At 53.1% G+C, this 23,824-nt stretch overlaps 1 protein-coding gene across 13 annotated transcripts in view; it reads right to left on the bottom strand.

Moving 5' to 3' along the window:
- The window catches only part of NTNG2 (netrin G2), a 72,141-nt gene that overhangs the window by 45,465 nt on the left and 2,852 nt on the right, over positions 1 to 23,824 (bottom strand). For 11 of the 13 annotated variants that reach the window (XR_002123581.1, XM_019638957.1, XM_019638951.1 and 8 more), the window contains 2 exons: positions 21,861 to 21,987; positions 20,928 to 21,622 (listed from right to left, as the gene is read on the bottom strand). Coding sequence is in view for 12 of the 13 variants with exons in the window: in XM_019638957.1 (XP_019494502.1) it covers positions 20,928 to 21,140 (213 nt within the window). In the remaining variant the exon portion in view is untranslated. Of the gene's footprint in view, positions 1 to 20,927; positions 21,623 to 21,860; positions 21,988 to 22,894; positions 22,990 to 23,824 lie in introns of all 13 variants that reach the window. The other 2 variants (XM_019638942.1, XM_019638973.1) reach the window with 2 other exon arrangements.

The following is a 23,824-nucleotide window of genomic DNA, read 5'->3' as shown; positions in this document are numbered from 1 at the left end:
TCCATGGACACAAAGTCCGACAGGCCGGCATGAACGATTCTATGGAGAAAACATTTCATACCAACCACATCTTTCAAACCTTGAGACGGTCTCTTAAATGTTTTTGCTTTTATGTTATTTTCTGTGCAGAGGGTACAGTTAGAGTCAGAGGCGAGGTTGTAAACACTGCAGACAAGCTGAGGGCAAAACATATAATTGAGTGGGGAGGCCAACTGTTAGCAGGGACGGAGGGAACCGTCCGCCAGGGAAGCCTGGCTGTGCGGACCCCTGGGCCCCTGGCCAAGGAGCCCATGCAGAGGCAGCCGCCGGAGCTGTAACAAAGTCTCGGAAAGAAGAATAAATGCCTTCATGCAGACTGGCCCTGCAATCTAAGCCTGCGCTGGGACAAATTCTCGCAGTTGCTGGGCACCGTCAAGGCGGGTTTGGGGGACTGGTGCGGCAGCGTGCCGGACCGTGGAGGGGAGCAGGCACAGTTCAGCCACCCACTGGCCAAACCAGGGGCCCTGGGTGAGTCACTCCCCTTCCTTGAGCTTCTCGCCTGGAGGGGACGTGCCATGAGGCCAGGGGCCTCATCTGCCCCCTTCCCCACTGCCGCCCAGACCCTGCCACTCCAGGGGGACTCGGAAACCTTTGTTGGGTGACTGGACATTGAGGGAGGTTGAGAACTCTGACCTCATAGGGCGGTCATGGGAATTAGAGCCGGTGCCACACGGGCAGCACCTGTATGTCCCCGGCTCACATACGGTGGACACAGGGAGAGCGTTATGACCTCGCCAGCTCTAAGCACTGCACGTGCATTACCTGGAATTGGGGGTCCTCTTATTTACATCCTGCAAGTGAGGAGAGGCTGAGCAAATTCTCAAAGTCACACAGGGCAGACGTGGGACAAGACACCAGGAAGTCGGGCTCAGAGACAAGTCAGAAAACGGTGCCCTTCGCCCAAAAGGGAAAGGACACTGCCACCCCCAGCCCTGTGCCACTCTCCTGAGACTCCGTTTCACCAGGAGGCAGACAGCCCATCGCTGTGCCACTGAGGCGTGTGGGCAGGCCCAGGGAACAGTTTAGCAGCTGACAGATTTTTTTGAACCTGTCTGTCGTCTCACCCTCAGCCCTGTCAACCTCAACTGGGCTGGAGGCATCTGCCAGCAGGAGGCAGAAGGCTGCCAAGGACAGCCCTGGGGAGGGGTGTTGAGGGGGCGGGACAGGTCCTCACCGGGATGGGGGGACAAGGAGGGCAAGGGTGGGGCAGCACCAGCTTTCTCTTACAGGCCTTAGGGAGGAGCAAAGGTGGGGGGCGGCGGTGAGCCTCAAGGCAGTCGGCTTGCCCCGCCTCCAGCTTACATGATGCTTCTGGAACTTGGGGGAAATGCTTCCAGCCTGAGCAGGCGTGTAAATCAATAATAAGTAACCTGCCCCATGGGGGCGTGGGGTGGGCATTCAGAGACGGTCCCTAACCCATGTGTGACCCTGGGCGGGGCCCTGCTCTACCTGTGCCTCAGTTTCCCCATTCATGAAATGATCAGTCTCTGACCCTGACATCCCCGAGTCTAAGTTCCTCAGTCCCCCAGGCCACTTACTTGGGAGGGAGAAGGAGCAGAAACATCCCCACCACCCCTACTCTGGGAAGAAAAGGGGGTGAGGGGTGGATTCTCTCTGACAAATGATTTCCTTTTTATTGGTAAGAAAAGTTGCAGTGGGGACAAATTATCAACCAAGCAGAGGCGGAGATTCTGCTGGGAGCAGGTTCTGAGTCTAGTGCCTGCCTCTGCCTCTAACTCTCTCTCCCTCCCCCATATTCTCCTTCTGTGGTTTTATTGATCCGGGTCCCTCTTACTCTGGGCCTCTGGCTCCCTCCCCCACCCACATGCTTCTCTCCCGTTCCCTTTTCAGTTTCTTTTCTAGCAAAAGCTCTGGACAGCAGCAAGGTCACCCCTCCCTGCCAGTGAATCAGCGGAAACCGACCCACACGGAGGCGGCATTTCAGGGTGAGGAGCTGCAGCCGGTCAGGGAGCTTCTCTTGTTTTGCATTTAGTTTCTGTTTGGAGCCATGTCTTCCCAGCCCAGCCATTACTCAGGCAGGGAAGGGCCAGGAGCCAGGCCAGTCTTCCTGGGACTCACCCATCCTGGCCATGAGCCTCCAGAGGCCACAGCAACGGCCCCCAACCTACCCCTAGACCCTGACCCTGAACCAGCCACCATGGGCTTCCCCTGGGCAAAGGTGCACCTCAGACCCACAGTCTCAGACGGCCTCTCCTGACCTGGCCGTAACTCAGTTCTTCAGTTGCCCGGGGCACCTCTTCACTCTGCTCCAGTTCCCCCAAGCATTTGGGAGGAAAGGGAAGCCTTTCATTTCGACCCTGCCCACAATTTACCTCCTCCTGGAAGCGTCTGTGTCTGAGACTGGACTCCAGGACAGCAGGGGCCAGGCCTGGCCCCCCACCCCAACCCCCCCACAGTCGTTTGCATATAGGTGGCATTTGATCAACATTTCCATACAGAGCTAGGGTGCTCAACCACCACGTGGTCATTTGTGGCCCTCCTACTCAGCGTGTGCTTCCTGGCTCGCCTCACTGAATCCTCACTGCTCTACTGCGGCTCAGAGACGGCCCACGACCTGCCTGGCAGCACCCAAGTGGGACTGCACGGCTGCTGAGGCAGTGAGAAGCAGCAGACCAGGCAAGGACCCCTCAGTCTACCTCACACCGACTCCAGCTTTCCCAACAGAGCCCACCAGTGAGCCTTCCCCACACCCTGAGGGCATCTGGCTGCCCTGCCAGTCAGGGGAGGGCGGGCGGAAGTGGGGGTCAGAGGGACAAGAATGGAATGCCCAGCCCTGCGCGCCACCGCCCAGAATGGCTGATTTCCTCCATCAGCTGAACAGCCCGAGGTGGCGGCGTGGGGTCTTGCCAAGGCTCTGGCTAGACAAGGGTTATTCTCTCCAAGAACTTAAAATTTTATTCTTAAGAAAAAAAAAAAAAGGATGCATTCTGTTTTGCCCTGGGCATATGGGGATCTTCCCACAGCCCGATTTCTAGGAATGCTCGCAGTAGGAAGTTCTTTCAGGCTGATCCCTGGGGCCCCCAGATGACTTCCACACCCCAGCCCCTCACTTGGTACCACATAACTGACCAGACACACGTGAGCATCCGTCTCAGAGAAGGAATGGCATCCCCTCCATTTACATACCCCCAGTGTCAGGGAACTCATTACTACACAAAAGCAGGCCAAACTGGACTGTTGGCTCCTTAGAAAGTTTGGTGCTCTATTTTGGCTCACGCTCCACATTATTTTCTTTGCTCTAGGCCCCCTTTCTTTTACGTGTTGATCCTGTTTTCTCTGGCTGTGCTGCAAACATTTTCTAATTGATTAGAAAAAGGAGAGCGAGAGGCTGGGTTAGTCCAAGCTGTCCTCCTTCCCTGCGCCAGGGCTCCAGTGCTTCCCACGGGGCCAGGCCAGTGGGAAGACTCAGCCGCCCCTCCTCCTCTCCTCCTCCCGCCTCCTCCCAGCACAGGCTCAACCTGTTCACCCTGGAGCTCTCCTGCCTGGCAGCTGCCCCCGCCATGCTCTCTGTCTCTCTCTCTCTCTCTCTCTCTCTTTCCCTTCCTGTCCACCCCCATCGCCACCCCCATTAGAGGCTCCCACCCAACCAGCTCAACACTTGCATTTAATTTTTTTTTATAAAAAGTAACTAAAAGTAAATTAGGAGAATGAAAGGATGAAAGAAAGAAGGAGGGAAAGAAAGGGAGAGAGAGAAATGGAGCCCGGTGGGGGAAGGGTGCCGAGAAGGAGAAACGCGACATCCAGAGGAGGCCGGTAAAGTGCATTATTGATTCAGGACTTAGAAAATGCTTAGAGAGTAGGAAAAGCGTCCTGCTCTTTAAAAGCTTGTGCAAAGCACAAGCCAGACACATGCAGCCTTCCCAGAGAGGGCCTGCTCTGCTGACATGAATATTTTATCACGGAGGAAAAAAAGTGCCTTGGAGGATTTAAATGCTGGGGTGGGGTTGGGGGGTTGGGGGGTGAGGGGCAGGGCAGAGAGTGGCCCCCTCCAAGGGTCTGGCTAGAGCACTCAGGGCAGCTGCCTGTCCCAGATCCTAGGGCCTTTGCAGAGACCCTTCTCCTTTTCTCTGAGAGGTGCACCTGGCTTTCTTATTGAATTGCAGAATAACGGGGCTTCCTTGGGCCCTGCAAGAGGCCCAGGACTGGTGGTGGTGGTGGTGGTGTGTGTGGGGGGGGCACCACTAAAAGGGGAGGGTCCAAGAGGGAGGGAGGTTGCAGGTGATCCCGGCAGCCCCCTCCCCTAACCTTTGCCCCAGTCCACCCCCTGCCCTGCCACCACCAACCCCTCCAGCCTCCCCACCCCCACCTGCCACCAGATGACCTTTATAAAAACTCCAGTGTGTTTCCAGCTCCCCTGCTGAACCCCAGAGCCAACCCCCTTGGATCAAGTCCAAGCCCAAACCAGCCTTGTGCTGCCCGCCTCTCCCAGCCCCCTCACGCCTCTTCCCGCCTTTCTTTTCTCAAAACTCCACATTGAGAATTCTATTCGCATCAGACCTCGAGATGATGATTCTTCATGTGAAATGTCATTTTCTCTATTCACAACAGTCCTCTGAGGTATGGTGCAACTCCTAATCTCGTTTTTAAAATGGAGAAACTGAGGCACGAGTGAGGCGCCTTGCTCACCACTTTGCTGAGTGAAGGACAGAACTGGTGCTAGAAGCCCCCAAGCACATGCCCACTATGCCACACTGCCTCTTAGCATGCAGCCACTCCTTGCTTCAGGGATAACGTAATGGATTTTTTGCCACAAATGTCTTTGTCTGCAAAACATACACAAAAGTCTTGTAGATTATTTTCCTGCCTTGTTTGCAACTCTAGCCCCTTTTTTCCTTCCCTGATGCCCAGCCCTCACCCCACGCTGGGCTTTCAGAATGGGGCACCCTCTGTCTCCAACACTTCCCCCTCCACCCCTTTGCAGGTGTCAATTAAACATCCCTCCCCCAGGAGTGTGTGCCTGGCCACCCCTTACCCCCAGGTGAGCATTTGATCTGTTTCCTTAGCCACTTCCTTTTAAATTATGTGTGTGGGTCACCTCCACACTGAATGCTCCACGAAAGCAGGCCAGAGCCTGGCACATGCAGGGTGTTTAATTAGGGGTTGTAGAGTGACTCCCCCCCCCCCCCCCCCCCCCCCGTCAGCAGGTCCCCTCTCTGGGTCCTCCGCACTCAAAAGTTGGTCTCAGGACATAGCACCCAGTCGGATGGGACATGTCCGTGCCAACAGCCACAGCCCAGGGCCTTCATGGTTTTTTTCTTGCTGGTCTCTGAGGTGTTAAGAAGTGGTGGGGCAGGGGAAGAGTAAGAAGTTCCTGGGCCTGCCCCACACCTGGGCACACCTGGACAGGTGCGTCATTCTGTGGATGAAGCCCTTGGTGGGGTAGCCTGAACTAGTGAGGTTTCGTTCATTCATTCATTCATTCGCTTACTCATCACTTATTTCTGATTGTCCTCTGGGTGCAAACAGCCCTGGGGAAGCAGCAACCAGACCTGGTCACCCATCAAAATCCCTGGAAAGGGGAGGAGTATGAAAATATTTCTGTCCCTGAGGCCAGAAATTCTGCTCCAGGTTGAAAGCAAACCAACCAAGCAGAACCCTTCGTAGTGGCTTGGCTAGGTTTGGGAGCCTGGCACAGTGGATCCGAGGACAGGCACTGTACCATGACTTCAACCTTACCATTTCCACCATCCCCACTTTATAGGTGAGGGCACTGACTCAAAGTCACACTTCTGGTAAGCCGGGCACATTGACCGCTTATGGGAGTGTTGACCACTCTGCTATGACCACCAGGAAGTCACCCGTGGCTTGGTCCCGTGAATGGCAGCCATGACAAGCCTGGAGGGGAACTGGCTGGGATGGTCAGGAAGGCTTCCTGGAGGAGGTGAGATTTTAGGACAGGCTCAGAAGGGTGGGCGGGCTGGATATGGACAGGCAGAGGGAGATTGACCAGGTGAGGATTCCCTATGTAAAGGGGCCAAGCGAAGGGCCAGGCCGGACATGCAAAAAGCTGCAGGAAGGGAGGGGTTAATGCATTTGGCTGGGCCAGGAGCCCGGTGGGAAACACAGGAGACAAGGCTAAGGGAGAGGTCTGGAGCCAGGCGGCAGCCTTGACATTTAGCAGCTGCAGGAAGGCCCTGATTCTGGCCAGGCAGCCTCCTCCAAGAAGAGAGGTTAAGAACCTGGAAACAAAAGAGTGCGGAGCTGCCACCCCTCAGCCCCCAGGAAGCCAGAGCAAGGCTGGAATGCCTGCAGCTCAGATGTAAGGAAGGTTCTGAGAGTAACTCTCCTGTCTGGCCTTTGAATTTAAAAAACAACAACATGCTTAAGGCTGGAAGGGACCCAAGGGCAGTCCCAGGAAAGACTGCATGGTGCTTCTCAAACTTGGCCACCCCCTGGGACATCCCACCCCGCTGCCCCGGGAAGCTTTAATATATCCTGATGCCCAGGCCCACCCCGAGACTTTGCACCCCGAGATCCTGCGGCAGGCAGCCGGTGGGAGCTGCAGCCGGCGTGTGAGGAGGTGGGGTGTGTGTGTGGGGGGGAGTGTTAGAAGCTCCCCGTGACTCCACTGTGCAGCCCAGCTGAGCAGCACTCAAGTGGGAGGAGACCTGGCAAGAGTCTGCACAGCCCCGCCCCGCCTGCTCCGCTCCTTCCAGAACCCCAGCTGCCATCTGGGTTTAGGGCCTTCGAGAAGGCTGCCCTAAAACTTAGGAGATGTGGGGCTAAGGGAGGACAGAGCCACAAAATGTGAACCCGTTTCCTACTGCAGACACACCCCTTTCGGTATTCTCATGTTTCACTCATCTGGGGACAACCGCATCGGACCCTCAGGGGTAGGTCCCCTCCTGGGCATTGGGCTGGTTATGGCTTCCCAGGAGACTCTAACGTACCACCAAAGTTGAGGCCACTGCCTTGAGGACCCTGCGATGGCACAATTTTCCATCTTGGGGTGGCACCTGGCCTCCGAGCCCCCTTTCCTCCTCCTCCCCTTTCCCATGCCTCTCCCCGAGTCTGAGTGGCAGCCAGACCCTTGGGGAACCCGAGTGGGAGGCACGGGCAGCCTGGGGCCAGGCAGACTGGACCGTGGAAGGCAGGTGCCAGGAGCTCCTCCCACTGCCCCTCCACCCTCTATTTTTAGGTCCATTATGGTCCATTGTTGGTGTATTTTTTTCCCCACTACTTCCCCAGAAAAACAGATCAGGTTCCCCCAGGCAAAGCCATCTTGCCTTCCCCAGGGCTGGTGCGTGGGAGCACACACACTGCCAAATAGACATGAAATAAGTGAATTATCAAATAAGTAGATTTGCAGACTCTGTCGTGTCTCAAAGGGCAGAGGGGGTGGGTAAACGCCCCTGTCACTCCTCCCCACCCTCTCCTCAGGCTGACAGGGAGTTTAGGGGGAGGAGGGGCTGACAGAACAGTACGCTCACCCAGCACAAATGGTCGCGTGTGCGCACACATGCGTGCACACACACATGCCAGCCTCAATCTACCAGGCGTTTTCTGAGATAACTTGGAGCCCCTCAACTCAGCTATGCAGCCTGGTTAGGAGCTGGCCCTGGGTCTAGGCAGCCTGGAACAGAAGTGCCAGGCTCCTCTACTTAGAAGCTGTGTGCCTTTGGTCAAGTGGCTTACCCTCTCTGAACCTCAGGTTCCTCATATTCAAATGGGTATAAATATGGGATCTACCATAAGTGTTTTGTGAGGGTTCAATGAGCTAGTTTAGGTCAAATGCTTGGTATACTGTAGGCACTTGATAAATGTAATCTGTTGCTGGTCTGAGGAAGAGAAGGAAGAAGAGGAAGGTGTGGAATCACGAAAATCCTCAGACGATAGGACCCGTCAATTACATGAAGACAAACACTGATTTTCCTGAGTTTAAGGTCCCTCAGAAGGACTTTAGGGGCCCACTGGTAAACTCAGGATGGTCTGGGAAGCCCTGTGAGTGTGCATGTGTGCGTGCATGTGCACACACACATATACATTGTTCTAGGGAGGGCACCATGGATTCTCAAAGGGGCTATGACCACCCCCCCAAAGGTGGAGCCCCGCTCTGGGGTCTTGCTGTGTAGGTGAGGGCAGGTGTCCTGCCTTTGCTTGTCCCCTGGGTCTTCCTGGTGCCTGGGAGGCTATTGCTCTTCTCCAGACCTCCCCCTCGCCTTTTAATTGTGAAAGCCCCAAAGCCAGAAGCAGAACCTGGGAGTGCAGTGGGGTTCAGACATTGAATACACAGATCCTTTCATGGCCCAGGCGGGAAATGTACATCCCCAAGGGAGCTGAGACTTGCCCTAGTCACCCGGCTCCCAGAATCCAATCCAGTGGGAGCCTGGTCCCTAGGAGCCAAGACCCAGCACAGTGCCAGCCCTAGAGCTGCTGACAAGGGTTTTGGATGGTACTTAGGGTAGGGACAGGGACAGAACAGTATGCCCTTTGGACAGCTGGCTTCGCCTTTGCTGTCTCTTGATTCCCCAGAGGGAGGGGACAATCTAAGAATCAGCAGTCCCCTAATAGGCACTGTCCACTTTCTGTGGGCTGGAGGCCAAGGGAGGGCGGTGCCGCAGCTGATGGGAGCTCTGGGGTTACCTGCTGGCTGCGTCTGTCACTGGCCCCCTTTTCACCTTTTGCCCAACAACAGTCTTCTGGTCGTGTTTCATTTCCTTTTATTTCCCTGGACGATGCTTGGAGTCAAACGGACAAATGACTCGGGCAGCAGGAGGGAGCTGGAATGAGGGACTGAGGGGGTCCACACGGTTCCAAAGCACACAAGACCAACTGCTGGGGAGAAGGATGCCAGGTCCTTGAAGATGGGGCCTGGGTCCCTTTCACGGGAGAGGCGTCTCTAGATACCCCCGGGTTTATGTCTGGACAGATCCATAAACATGGATTAGTTTAATTCCTTTCTACCAGCGAGATGTGGTGAGGTGATTTCTCTGTGGCTGCATCTTGAGATCCTGGGTCCCCTCTGACTGCCAATCTCAGGACAGCTATCCAGGTTTTTGTGTTACAGAACAAGGCAGGATGGGACAGTGGTCAAGGCTCTACAGACAGATCCCAGCTTTGTCACTGGCTGTGCAAACGTGAGCAAGTCTCTTCACCTCTCTGAGGCTCCCTCTCTGCATTTGTAACACTAGCTGCCTCAGTGTTGTAGAGAGGACACAAAACTCTATGCACTGGAAGTGCGTTGCAGACCACCTCGAGGAAATCCCAGCTGAATCCCGCGAGATGGGGCGTGAAGAAGCACCGGCACTGCGCAGTGCGCATGAGCGTAATCCCCTGGCTCTTACTTCTGGAAGCTCCCAGCCTAGGGCTGGGGTTGGACCAGCACCGGCCCCACACCCGCCATCGGAGGGTCATCACAGATGCTGACTGCAGTGGTCGTTAGCGTTCTGCCCACCCTTGGCCTTGCCCGCCTGCCACAAACATCCCCTTCCTGCCAACCTTTCAAGGCGCTGCCACAGCGAGAGAACCATGGCTTGTGGGTGGGCTAGCAGCCTCAGGGCCAGCTCTGAGCAGTCACCAGGGCTACACACAGGTGTGTAGCTCACGTGAGCAGGCCAGAGGGCAACCGCGTTAACCTTATGGTCACACCTACCCTGAAGGTACAGCTTCGGCAGGCACCCCGCCAGCTGCAGGTGGCTTTCAGACGGGCATTCCACTTCCCCACCAAATGCCACCATGTGAGGTCAAATCCACGTGAGTCGATCGTGGAGACCTGGTGTGTAATGCCTCCCGTCCCCATGCCTCTCCTTTGGGAGAATCATGGCTTATGGCTGGAACTCCTGGGTCTGCTGCTTGCTGACAGGGCCCAAGGAAGTCCTCCATCCTGCTGGGCTTTTGTCTCCCCACGTAGGAAATGGAGGGCGTGGTTGGTCTCCACAGGTGGTTTCATATGTGTCCACAGGAGCCCTAGGACTGTCTGGGGTGGGGGTGGGGGCTCAGGGGCTAGGTTCCCGGCACCCACTTTCCCTTGAGCATTTAGTTTCTCTGTATGTGCTTATAGATATTGGGGTTTCTCTGGCTTTAGACAGTCTCTGAGAGCCCTTCCAAATTGCACTCTCTATTTGAGATGAAGGGTAATTACCATCAGCATTTATTTATCACCTGCTATATCCAAGTGCTTCCATGTGGCAAAGGTGGGAACACAGAACCTGGTGCCCTGGTGAGTGTGGCAGGTGAAGTGGAAGCTAAAGAGGAGGTATTCAGAGACCAGAGAGAGGTCACAGGTAACAACATCCCCTCCCCAATTACCCTCCTCTGAGAATCAAAGTTAACACCCTAAAAGATTCTGTTAGAGAAGGAGGAAAGAAGGGAGGTGAGAGAGAGAGGGAGGGAAGGAGGGGTGAGCATTTGGGTTTTCCCCTCCTCAGGCCTCACCGTGGAAGAGTCATTAAATCACTAGGGTTTACGTTTGAGCCTAGACTCTGCCTCTCAGCATTGGGGCCTCAGTTTCTTCATCTGTGAAATGGGGATAATAAGATAAAAGCAAGTCCTACCACACAGGATATTTGGGAGGACTTGGCGAAGTACTGCGCAGAGCATGCTCAGTGCCTCAGTGAAGTAATTTTGAGAGTCCAGAAATAAACCCTCATATCTATGGTCAATTGATTTTCAAGAAGGGTACCAAGAACGTTTGATGGAGGAAAGAACAGTTTCTTCAGCAAGTGGTGCCTGGGGGGAAATGGACACCCACATGCAAAAGAATAAAGCTGGACACTTATCTTACACCATGTAACAAAAATTAACTCTGAATGGATCGAAGACCTAAATATAAGAGCTGAAACTATAAAAGTCTCAGAAGAAAAAATAGGGGTAAGGCCAGCCGAGTGGCTCAAGAGTGCGAGCTCTGAGCAACAGTGGTTTGAGTCCTGCTCAAGCTGAGCTGCCGCTGAGCTGCCAACAGGTGGCAGGATGGCTCAGCTAAAAAACAAAACAAAGCAAAACAAAAAAAATAGGGGTAAACGTTTATAACCTTGGATTTTGCAGTGGTTTCCTAGATGTGACATCAAAAGCACAAGCAACATGGATATGAAATACAGAATGGGGAATATAATCAACAATGTTGTAAAGATTATGTAAGGTGCCAGATGGCCACTGGGTTTATCCAGGGGATCACTTCATAGACTGTGTAGATGCCTGACCAATGTGCTGTACAACTGAAGTTGAAGTAGAATAATATTGTAGGTCAACTATAATTAAAAAAATATATATATATATAGTTACGGGAGGTGGAGTATAGCATAAGGAAGATAGTCAGTGGTATTGTAACAGCTTATACGATGTCGAGGGGGGGTAGTAGCTTGGGGGAAGGTGTTATCACTTTGTGAGGGGTGTGAATGTCTAACTATTGTGTTGCTTTGTACACCTGAAACTAATAAAAAAGTACAATACAAGCACAAAACAACAAAACAACAAAAAAAATAGATAAATTAGACTTCACTAAAATAAAAATGTTTTGTGCATCAGAAGACACAATCAAGAGAGTAAAAGATTACCTATAGAACAGGGGAAATGTTTTCAAATCATATATCTGACAAGGATCTAGTATCCAGAATATATATATATATATATATATATATATATATATATATACACAACTCAACAATGAAAAGACAAAGAACTCAATTTAAACATAGGCAAATGATTTAAATAGACATCTCTCCAAAGAAGATACACAAACGGCTAGTGAGCACACGACGTCCAGCATCATTAGTCATTAGGGAAACGCAAATCAAAACCACAATGAGATACCGTTTCACTCCCAGTAGAATGGCCATAATAATAAAAACAAAAATGAAAGTAACAAGTGTTGGCAAGGATGTGGAGAAACTGGAACCCTTGCACAGTGCTGGTGAGATTGTAAAATGGTGCAGCTGCTGTGGATAACAGTTTGGCAGGTCCTCAAAAACTTAAATATAAAAATGACCATATGACCCAACCAATTCACTCTTAGGTGTAGCCAGGAAAAATGAAAACATGTGTCCACACAAGAACTTGCACACAAATCTGCATAACAGTATTATTCATAATAGCCAAAAAGTGGAAACAACTCAAACGTCCATCAGCTGACGAGTGGATAAATAAAACGTGGGAGATCTCACAATGGAATGTTACTCAGCCATAAAAAAGGTACAAGGCACATGTGCGTGCGCACACACTACAGCTCGGGTGCACCCCAAAAACATTACACTGAGTGAAGGGAGCCTGACACAAAATGTCACATGTTGCGCGAGTCTGTTTATATGAAATGTCCAGAATAAGCAAATCCATAGAGACAGAAGGCAGACAAGTGGCTACCAGGAGCCGGGGGAGGGAGGAATGGGGGGTGACTGCTAATGGGGACCGGATGTCCTTGTGGGGGGATGAAATGTTTGGAACTGGATGGAGGTGTTGGTTGCACGTTGTGAATATGCTAAATACCACTGAATCATATACTTACAAATGGTTAAAAAGACAAATTTTATGTTGTATATCTTTTACCACAATAAAACTTTAAGTGGTTAATTTCACGTTATGTGAATTTCACCTCAGTTTAAAAATTAAAGAAGTTTTAAATGCCCTCATCACAAGGAAATAAATTGTAACTACGTGTAGTGATGGATGCTAACTAAACTTATTATGGTAATCCTTTCACAATATCTGCACACATCAAATCATTACATTGAATACCTAAAATGAATACAATGTTATATGTCAATTTTGTTGCAACTTAAAAATTAAAAAAAAAAAATTTAGAAGTGGAATCCAGAGTGAAATTATGTGGTGTACCATTAAATTTTTAGCAGTTGGGGGCTGGCTGAGTGTCGTGATGGTTAAGAACTGGCTTGGGATGCCAGAGGGCCCCGGTTCGGATCTCACATGAGGGCCAGTGACACTGCCCTCCACAGCTAAGATGCTGAACAACAGCTCAACCTGGAGCTGGGCTGCCATGAGTCGCCGGTGATGGCATAGGCTGCAGCCCCTGTGGCAGTGGGTTGCCATGGGCTACCGTGTGTAGCCAGCAGCCAGCGTGAGCGGCCAGCAGCCGCCATGAGCGGCCGTCCAGAAGCCGGAGACTGATCTGCCTCGCCTGGGAAGAGCACAATGATGGTGCCAGCTTGGGCCAGTGAAGCAACGTCCTCCACAACTAGACTGAAGAACAAAACGACAGCAACTTGTCTGTTCCCCTTCCCCTGATTCCCCAGCGCTGTTCCCATCCCCCAATTCCCCAATAAAAATCTAAAAAAAAAAAAAATTTAGCACTTGGCTTTGTTTTTATTTTTATTTTCATTTATGGGACTACTATGATAAAGGGATTTGAACTTAAAAAAAAAAAGCCTAGTGCTGTGTTGGGCATAGGATACAGACCAGAACCCCTCTTTCTGCACTGGGGTCCCCCACAAACTTGGTCTGTTTGTGACCAAGGCTGAACCCCAGCCTAGATTTCCCCAAACTCCACATATCTGGCGATCACCCAGGAATGCTGGATGAGCGGGTTAATGTAGCCAAACCCCACTGGTGCACAGGTGGTGAAGCTGAGGTTTGGGGGCTCGGCCTGGTGTGCCAGCAACAAGGAGGCTCTGCCGGGGCCCAGAGCTGCCGGCTCCCAGCCAGTGGTCACTGCTCTCACACGCCCCCCCCCCTCCGCCAGCAGTTGGTGTGTGCTCAGGGAATTAGAAACACATTTTCATATATTTAAGCAAATCTGCTGCTGATGAAAAACAAATCAGAACCTGCAAACCAAAGCTGAACGGAACGGGTATCTGCCTCATTCTGCCATCTCCCACTGTCCTTGTCACTCCAGGAAGGAGCCGGGCATCCTTGGGGGCCCTATGGGCCCTGGCCAGGCCCGAGGCAGGAGAGCCTGGGTCGCAGGCTATGTGACAGGAACACAGCTTTGCAGCCCGGGCCCGGGCCGTGAGGGCGAGGGGTGCAGCTTGGCACCTGCTCCTTCGAGCCTGCCAAGCTCTGTTCCAGCCCCATGGCTCGGGCCTTCCATGCCCTGTGGGCTCCCTCAGGCCTCTGCCTGCCCACTGTTCCCTCCTCCCCTCCTTCCCGCCACACCTAGAGATTGGCTAGGAGCCAGACAGAGCAAGGCTGCCCCAGCTGCCCCGTTTAGTGGGCTGGGAAGCCTCCGTCTAATCATCTATCAAACGGCACAGTAACATCCCCGCCCCGCAGGCTTGTGGGGGGACTTCAATGAAACGAGCAGGTGGAGTGGCTTGTCCCTCCGTCACCCACACGTTCTCCCCTCGTGTCACCCCCGCCCCTTTCCCCTGCACCTTTGCACATGCCATTTCTTCTGCCCCTACCATCACCCCTCTGAGTCCTTCCAACCCTTCACGGCCACAGACCACGCCTGACCACCCCACACCCAGCCCTCTGAACCGCCACAGCCCACGCTGATGACACCCCACGTTACACGCATGGCCCACGGGGGCATCTTCGGTCTGTATTTTCTACCTTTATTCCTTCTTGTCTCTCAAGTCAAATTTTAGGATGAAAAAACAACAACGCTTTTTGGAACATTGTTTGGCGCCAGGCACCCAGCAGAAGGCTTTACATGCCCATCTCATCTTGTTCAGACACCTTTCCTTTGGGGTGGTATCATATTATCCCCATTTTCAGATGAGAAAACTGAAGCTCAGAGCCACCAGGGACTTACCTAACGTCCCACAACCCAGAGGGGAAGGAGAAGCATGGGCCCCCGCTTGCCTTATCCCAAACCCCAACTTCTCGTCCACAGCTGGTGCAGCCTGTCTGTCCTTCCCTTGCAACCCTGATTCATCACATGCGGGATTTGAGGCAGGCTGACAACACGTGCAATGGAGGAGTCAATGGAAAGATATTAAAAATCAGGGCTGGGGAATGCAGAGAACGAAGAGGAAGACAGCCTAGGGAAGTGGGGCTCCGTAAACCAGAAAGTTCTAGAACCTCTAAGTCGCTGACATTCTTTGGGAAGCTGTCCCCTCCAGGCCCTTTCCTGTCCCCACTGCACTCCAGTTGCCCTGCCCCCTACCTTCCATGGGGTGTCTGGCCCCAAACCCACATTCTTAAGAAAAGTAAGGGACAAAGATCTCACTCCTGTGAGCCCAGACCTCATGGCAGCGCGCCTCCGTCCTGTCACTCGTCTGCTCCCCAGGAAGGAGATGTCACTGGGCAACAAGATGGTATGCTGAACTATTCTTGTCCTAGGCTGGGCCCTGCCTCAGGCGGTTCAAGAGATTGAGTGGCTTTAACGAAGGGTTGGATGCAGCTCAAGTTCCAAAGTCACTTCCCGCTTAAGGACAGAGCCGTGCAGACCTCTTGGTGTCATCTGATCACAAATCCCACAGCACAGGGATCTAACGGAGAGAAGCAGCAGCTTTGGTGCCTCCTCTGTCCTAATCAAAACACTAGTTCTTCCTGCAAGACTCAGCCCTGATCTCTCCTCCTCCGAGAAGCCTTCCCTGGATCACACAGTCCTTCTACCCACCCGTCCATTGAACACCTACTGAGCACTGACTGAACCAAGAGGGAGGGATGCAAAGATGAACAAGACAGGCCTGTCTTTGAGGAGTTCACAATCCAAGAAGGAAGCACACACCAGGAGTATAATAACCAGCATGACCTGAGCATCTGCTATATGCCAGACTCATGACATATGTGCTCATATGTGCTCATGACAGTCCCAGATGCGTCTTCTATTAATAGCTGCAATTTAAGAAAATAAGGCTCAGAGAGGTTAAGCTTCATACCAAAGGTCACACAGCACGGGATGTCAACTCTCTCTCTCTCTCTCTACCCCAGGGCCTGAGCTCTGAACTATTAGGCTACATCAGTGAGCACAATGACTCCACCTGGGCTAGGGAGTCAGGGAAAGCTTCCTGGAGGAGGTGGGGTCCAACCTGAACCTTGAAATATGAGCTGTGGTTAGCCAGGTAAACGTGAAAGCTTTAGAAATGAAGAGAGCAAAGGAAGGCATTGTGGGTGGAGGAGAAAGCATGGACCCAGGCAAGGAGGGGAAATGTCGGGTGAGCTGGGGTACTGAGAGCTAACGGGGAGAGATAGGCCCTCGCCTTCTCGAGCTCCTGCCATGTCAGGTCTCTGTCACACACACTCAATAGCCGTGGACCGTCTTTAACGTCTGTTGTGTTTCTCTTGTCTACTTGGATCTGCAAGAGTTACCTCACTGTCCCATCACAACTGTGCCTGGCATGAGGTCAGACCTGGCGTGTCCGCCAGCTGGAGGGGTATAATGGGAAAAGGAGGGAAGCTGGGAGAGGTGTCCTCGTGCTGCCCTCTATGGGTTTGGGGGCCAGAATGCGAGGAGGCGAGGTCCTGAGCCTGGGGGCTGGTCAGCTCAGTGCAGCTGGACGGAAACATTTCCTGAACATAGAAGTCTAGCAGGAGGTAGGGCATCTGTGACCTTGATTCTGCATGCAGCTGTCAATGTCATGGAGGGGAGGGGCTTGAGGATCCAGGGTCCACCTGTCATTTGCATTGATCAGCCAGGCAGACCCCCTGGAGAAGGGATGGGACCATTTGCTCTGCAGCTGGGTAAACTGAGGCACAGAGAAGGAAGACGAGCGCTTAAAGATGCACTTTCACGGCTTTCTCTTGATTTTCCTGTCTACCAAGACCCAGGACCTGTGAGCTAAAGTCTCCTAGATACAACGTTTAACGTTCATCTGTTTCACTGTGGGCAAAGCAAAATTATCAGGAGTAGATAATCGAGAGTATCAAAGCGTCACACGAGGACGGAGCTTACTCTCTCGGCACAGGCAGTATTATGAGCGAGGCATTCCCTTCTCCCAGGAAGGCGGCGGGGTAGGCAAGGCAGCCACCATCACCCCCCATTACAGATGGGGAAACCGAGGCTCAGAGAGTTTAAAGACGTGCCCAGGTCACCAAGCCCGTGAGAGGAGTAGCAAAGCTGGGGTGCGAGCTCAGGGCTTCAGGTCCCAGGCCTGTGGCTCTTGCCCGTCTCTTGTGCCTCTTCTCCCTGGGACCTTGCCCCGCGTGGCCAAGCATCTCAGCCCCCAGCTCCATCCCCTCAGTCCAGGACCCCTGCAGGCCTCCTGCTCTCTGTCTCTCTCCCTCAGCAGCCACCAATCCCCTTTAACCTACAAAGGTCCCCTGGGAACATCAACAATAGGGGCTACCACCACTGGACATTAGGTGGAGCAGCGTTTTCAGGCCACACCCTGCATGCATCCAAATCCCCCAGATGTCTGGTGAAGACGCAGCATCTGGCCCAGCATGGCTGAGGCGGGGCCTGGCACTCTGCATTCCTAACAAGGTGAGGCTGTGCTCCTGGTCCAACTACTACACTTGGGTAGCAAGTGGGTAGCTGTAGGATCGCTGCGAACACCACCTGCCGGGTCTGTGGCAGGTGCTGGTGCTGGCGCTGGCGCTCTCTCTCTCTCTCTCTCTCTCTCTCTCTCTCTCTCTCTCTCTCTCTCTCTCCTTCCTCACCATCTCTCTCCTGAAGCCCCAGAGCTAGCTTTTGTCTCAGAGGCACAGGAAAGGGTTTCCCTTCTCTTTCACGGCAGCTGCCACCTCCCTTTTGGAGCACGATGGGGCTGCGCCTTATGCCTACCGGTGCCCCCCATCACAAGGAGTCCTGGGAGTGGCAGTTGCCCTGCAATGGGTTGAGAAGCCTTTCCAGGCACTGCCTGTCCCCCCTTCTCCGCGGCCCTGCAGCCTCACCAGGCTGGCCCTCGCTGGGCAGGTCCCAGGAACCCAGGGGTGGAGGGGCACCTCCCTTCTGCAGCCCTAGCTGAAATTTTGCCCTTGCCCAAGAGTCCTCGGTTGAGAGCTCATCCCTATTAATTCTCATTGTGCATTTAGAGCCAATAGGTTTTTATTTATTCATTTATCTTGGTCTTCCTTCCCCTCCCCTTCCTCACCAGGATGGAATTTACAATTCTCAGGTGGCCTTGCTGAAGGACAGAAGCCTGGGGGGGAGACAGGGTCTACACCATGAACCCTGAAAAGGGCAGCCACCCCTTAGCCCCTCTTGCACCCTCAGGGTGCTGCTGGGCTCACGCTCCAGTTGGTTGAATGTTGGGATGCCCATCACCTATTGCAAGAGGGGGGTGCCCCGGAATAGGGACCCACTAGGCAGTTGCTACGCTAAAGGGACAGTGTGAGCCGCCCGGCTACCATTATGGCGCCCCCTAGTGGCCAGCTAACACCACCTGCCGTGGCTGGAGGAGTTTAAGCTGCCTGAGCACGAATTGTCATCTGTCTGCTGCTGTCCCGAGACTAGAAATACAGGGCGTGGCATCCTCAAGCCTGGAGAGAGGCAAAGAAGAAAAGGCAGGGACCCCACCGAGGGCGTAATAACCGCAATAATAAGCGAATAACAGCCACCGCACACTGAGCGCCTACTGTGTGTCAGCACGGTGTCCAGAACACACGTGGCCTGGCTGCATTCTCCCATCAGCGCTGTGACAGCATTCTCTCTACTTTACAGAGGAAGAAACCGAGGCCCAGAGCAGGGAGGCCAAGCTGCCCGATGTGTAAGTTCCCAGACTGCCTTCTAGGCCGAGTGGCAGGATTTAGGCAACACCTTCTAATCCCTAACATGGGATTAGAACAGTCCCCTCCTCAGAGCATCTTAGAGATGATTAAATGAGACTCTCACAGGACCTGCTCAGGTGAAACTGCCATAGATGGTGGCGTGGGGTTTGAATCTATCTGGATGTGACCCCTTCATCCCCACAGAAGCCAGCCCCACCCCCCAAGATAGGCTGCCCTCCACCTGTCAAGGCAGTGCCCTCATCCTCGTCAGCCGCACATTTGTAATCAAAGGCAGAGCCGGATGGCAGCCCATAATGAAATGTTTAATTCCATCAGACAGGTGTCGAGACCCTGAGGACCCACCTGTGTGGGAGATATTAGAGATACTCTTCTTCCCCTGCCTCTTCACCTGTCTTCCCAGGAGAGGAGAAGGCGGGGGGGGGGGCGGCAAAAGCCTCTTCCAGAGCCCAGGGCTCGAGGACACTTCCCTGGGCTCAGGCTGGGTGGCATCAGGACTATGGGGGTGACCACCCCATCCGGCAGCTGCACTGGGTTCTCTGTATAAGGGTGGGGGCAGGGCGGAGGTCTGAGGCCAAGGGTTTCCTGAGCCAGCGTCGGCCAGGAGAGGGCCTTGGACTTGCGTTTGGTGGTCATCTCCACCCCGCCAGCCCTTGACTGGAAGCTGGTCCATTGTATTATGATTTAGCTACCCTGCCCCACAGCCCCATCCCCCAGCACATTAAGGCAATGATTAATATTTAAGAGAAGAAATATAGTCAAGACTCTAATACGAGAGACAGCGGTTGACTCTGCTCAGGGAGTGTGTGGGGAAGTCCTCACATGAGCTGGGGTGGGCAGCCTGACGGAGATGCGGACTCAGAGCTGGCTTGCCCTTGCCTTTGCCTTAGATCTTCAGGGGCTGACCCCCTTGCCTATCCCTGAGCCAGGGAAGTCTTGGGGTCCCTAGTGCTGCGATCCCCATGGAGTATCCAGCCCCTGGCTCTCAGCCCTGTGCGGCCTTCTCCTTCCGTCCCGCCCTCTCTCCCTAGCCCAGCCACAATCCACAGTGACAGCCTCATGTCAGCTGGCCATCCAAGTGGGAACCTACCTTCCTGGGCTGACCGCTCTGTGATAGGACTCAAGCGTCCTATGGATTGAGGTGCCCTCAGGGGCCCAGTGGGGATACCTGTTCAGTCCAGCCAGATACCCAGAGACCCAGAGGCTCCCCCAGGGACACAGAGGCAGCTGCCACCCCGAGACAACACTGAGACCTTCCCATCAGCTCCTGCAGTCTGGCTGCCCTGCCGAGCCTCCTGACAGCCACTGGGCCTCCAGAGGGAAGACACCTCTCAGCAGGCAGTTTACCTCAGTGACTTTGGAGCTAGACATTGAATCACAGCTTTACCACTTCCTGGTGTGTGACTTTGGGCCTCCGTTTCTCCATCTGTACGATGGAAATGACAACAGCTAACATCTGGGGCACTTGTTCTGTGCCAGGCCCTACTCTGAGCACTTTACACATATGAATCAGTTCACTTACTCCTTACAGCAGCCTATTAGGTGCCCATTTTACAGACGATGGAGCAGAGGCCCAGAGATGCCACTGGTCCAGGGCCCACTCCCTGAAACTCCTACTTTATACAACACAGAATCAACCTTGCTGAGTGAGCTAAGGGGACTCCATGGGATGACACAGATCGAGCTCTTAACCCACTCACTGAAGGAGCTCACATAAACGATCCCTGCTAGTATTCCTGTGGTTGTTGTTGACATTACTCGAGAATTGAGGTACCCCGTGGCTCACAGGAATGGAATTGAAAAGGGCACCAGCCACACGATCCATCCTAGTTGACTTCCTCCTCCTCCCTCGCGAATACCCTCTGCACGTTCATCAGACCTTCCCCTGCAAAGTGCCAGCTCAGTGCTCGGCATACCCTAGCCTGGGAAAACTGTTTGCTGGATGGGATGGGGTAGGCTAGGAGGCTTCGAGGCTGAAAGGATGGGCAGAGGCTGGTCAGACTGTAGCATTGCAAATAGTACCTTGCTCACTCGCCCAGAATGCTGACTTCCTACAATGGAGGCGGGGCTTATGTGCACGGCTGGAATTATGACTACTATGACCTTCCTGAGAAGAAATGATCTAGTGGTCAGCGCGCCAAGAATTTCCCCACCCCAGAGAACGATGTCATGTGACCCCAGAGTCCTCAGGATGGCCTTTGCTTTGGCACATTTCCAAGGTGGGACAGTGACTTGGTCCCAATCCAAGACCTAGGAGAGTCAAACCTTGTATCTTGGTCCTCCCACTTGGCTCACCCATCCCAAGGGTCTGTCCCAGACCCCCTCCCACCCGGCCTGAGCCAAGAGAACAGCAGTGGTGGACTTACATGGGAGCAGAATCTCTCAGGGGGGTCTCCGCATGTGATGCCTGGGGGCTCCATCTTCACCTTGACATAGTCCTTCAGGCGCATCACCTTGGGCTGGCAGGCATAGAATTCCCAGGTGGGGCCCTCGTCTGATGTCACCCAGGATTTGCAGATGTCATAGTCCCCAGAGGCCAGTGGGAGGCAGTGCAGGAAAAGCGCCAGGAGGTGCAGCATGGCTGTGCAGTCCGCAGGGGCACGGCCCAGAGGGGCCCTGGACAGTCAGCGATGGGGTGAGGTGGGACTCTCAGCCTCAGCATGGAAATGCCACATCTACCAGGCGACGGAGGCTGGATGTCCCAGGGACTCGAGCACTGCCGGGTTGCAGACGACGAGGAACTTGTTTTTTCCAAGAGGCCGAGACGGAAAACTCAGAGCCAGCGTTTCTCAGACTGCTGATGGGCAGATCAAAAAGTTGCCCGTAACTTGGCGTCCTCCTGACCTTGGCATTGTACCTCTCCCAGAGGTGAATCTGATCAAATCAGGCAGACTCTCAAATTGTGACAGTGGGTGGAAATGGGATAGGGAGGAAATCCACAGGGATCTGGCATGGGGCCGGATCACATTGCCTTTAATTTTTGTCCTTCCAATCAATCCAGGTCTTTAAAAGGCCCTTCGTGTGTGATGTGCTCACCACTACTGCAAAACAAGCCTGTGGCCTGCGTTGTAAAGACAGAATAAAACCAGGAGGTGGACGTGTTAGCTGGAAACATGTTCCCTCTCTGGGACTGGACTTGGCATCTCAGACCCATAAAAGAGATTTCTTTTCATATGGGCTTAAAGTGACAACAATTGTGTGGCTGGACCGAAACATAAAAAGCTACTGAGGTGTTAACGGGGGAGAAGCTTATTTGGCTCTGTTTTGGTGGGGACAGGCACTAATGGGGGCCAGCTGACCTTGGCTGGTAGCCATCGGCAACTTATTATGAAGTTTCTGGGGCTTCAGCTCTCCATCCGTCCAGGTACCCAGGGTCTGGCTTGCCTTTCATTGTAAGAGGGGAGGAGAGCTCATTAGCAACAACACCTGCAACAAATTAAAAAGAGAAAGGGGGGGATCAAGATGTATAAGAACAAAAGCTCTCCGGCAAAATGTGCAAAAAATCGAGACTGCATTAGCAAGGTCTCCCGAGGAAAGTGGGTTATTTTTATTAATATTGGAGTTGCACATTTGGAGATTGGGCATGTTATTAAAAAGGTGAGGCATCTTCTCCTCACTTATGGGGGTGCTAGGTCAGCAGAAGTGCCCCTGCTTGGGGTCGGAGACTCTCTAAAATATCCCCAGGAGCCAAGATCTAATGGGTGCTTAAAAATACATGACTGACAAGTCCAAATGTCAGCTGTGAATGGCAGACATGAGATTGTACCTGTAGGCGCAGGTGAGATGGTGGTACAGGTACAGGGAAAGCGTGGTCCACACCTGGGCCGACAGGTACCAGGTGCTGACCAATAGCTCTCTGAACTCTGAAACACTGAATTTAATTTTTAAGTCTAAGAAACTAGGGATGTTGAAGACTTTGACAGAAGTGACAATGATTTGTCATATTAGATTTTCCGGTCGAGGCTAAATTTTGCAATCATCCTTTAAAGGGTATGTTTATAAATGGATCACTATTATGGTTATTGCTTTACTATTTTAAGCTACTGGTAATTATTTAAAAGCCCAATCAGATATAACTAAGACGAATGTTATATTGTGAAAAACATGACTCCAGTAATGTGGTGTGTCTCCAGACACTTGATACATTACCAGGAGAATTTGAGTCCAGTCCCTGTGGGATCCCGGCCAAAAATACTAGCCAATAGGGCAAAGGTTACTGCCATGAGTCACAGCAGAAGCGCCTGTGTTATTAATTACTCTGGTTATCATGCCTATGGTTGCATCTAAGTTCCCAAACCGCAGCAGCCTGGGTGCTAACCTCAGCCTGACTCACCTGATATCCTCTTCAGCCACTGCACATAGAAGGACCCTGAAGAGTTAGCTATGTTTCCACGAAACCCCATTCTCCACCCAGACACAAACACACTCCTGCCCAAAATGACAAAGCAGAGGGGTGCTCATTGTCCAAAGGGGGATGGTAGCTCAGCACCTCCCCAGGAGAAGCCCCCAGCCCACCCGTGCCCCACGCTCCAGGCCAGAGTTGTAAATCTGCATTAAGGCGGCCCCTGCCCCTCTGTCTGGCTGAAGGGCTCTTGATGGAGATGAATGAGAAGCAAGCGCACTACATTTTCACGTCTCACCTCTGGCTGTTTAAAGAGAAACCTGTTATAGAGCCTGCCCGGCCTTGAATGCGCTCCTGGCTAGAAAACTCTCCGAAAGAACCGCCTGGCGACTATTTTTACAACCTGAGAAAATGTAGTAAAAATAAAATAGCGCGGCCGGCAAAGGTTTGGATGCCTCTACCCAAGCGAGCATCGTGCGGCCCAGAAAACAGCAGGTCCCTAATTAATTCTTCCAGCCGCTGAGTCCCAACTGTTCACTAACAGGGCGCTCCTGGCGGCGGGGGCACCAAGGCGCCCGGCTGCGGGCTTCCTTCATCTGCAGGACCAGCGGCTGCTCGGGGCGCTGGACCTGCGGGCGCAGGGAGGCCACGAGGCCCGGAGGCCCGGAGGCCGGCGCGCGTGGTGCGCGGGGCCACTCGCAAATCTATTAATTGCTTTGCAGCTCTGTTGGCTTAAGTACCACGCATTCCCTGGAAAAACGGGGATGGGGGGGGCAACAACAACAAAATCTGCTGGCAGGAGGGTAATAAATGTGTTTACAGCTAATCAATCAATTGGGCGTTGCTGCTGCCGTCGTAGGGGAATTGTAAACTCAGCACGCGAATATTACAGCCGGTTTTTGCCAAAAAGAAAAAAAGGAG

This window comes from Hipposideros armiger, unplaced genomic scaffold (assembly GCF_001890085.2).
Source record: "Hipposideros armiger isolate ML-2016 unplaced genomic scaffold, ASM189008v1 scaffold_3, whole genome shotgun sequence".
NCBI lineage: Eukaryota > Metazoa > Chordata > Mammalia > Chiroptera > Hipposideridae > Hipposideros > Hipposideros armiger.
This window is presented reverse-complemented; position numbering and strand designations above follow the sequence as displayed.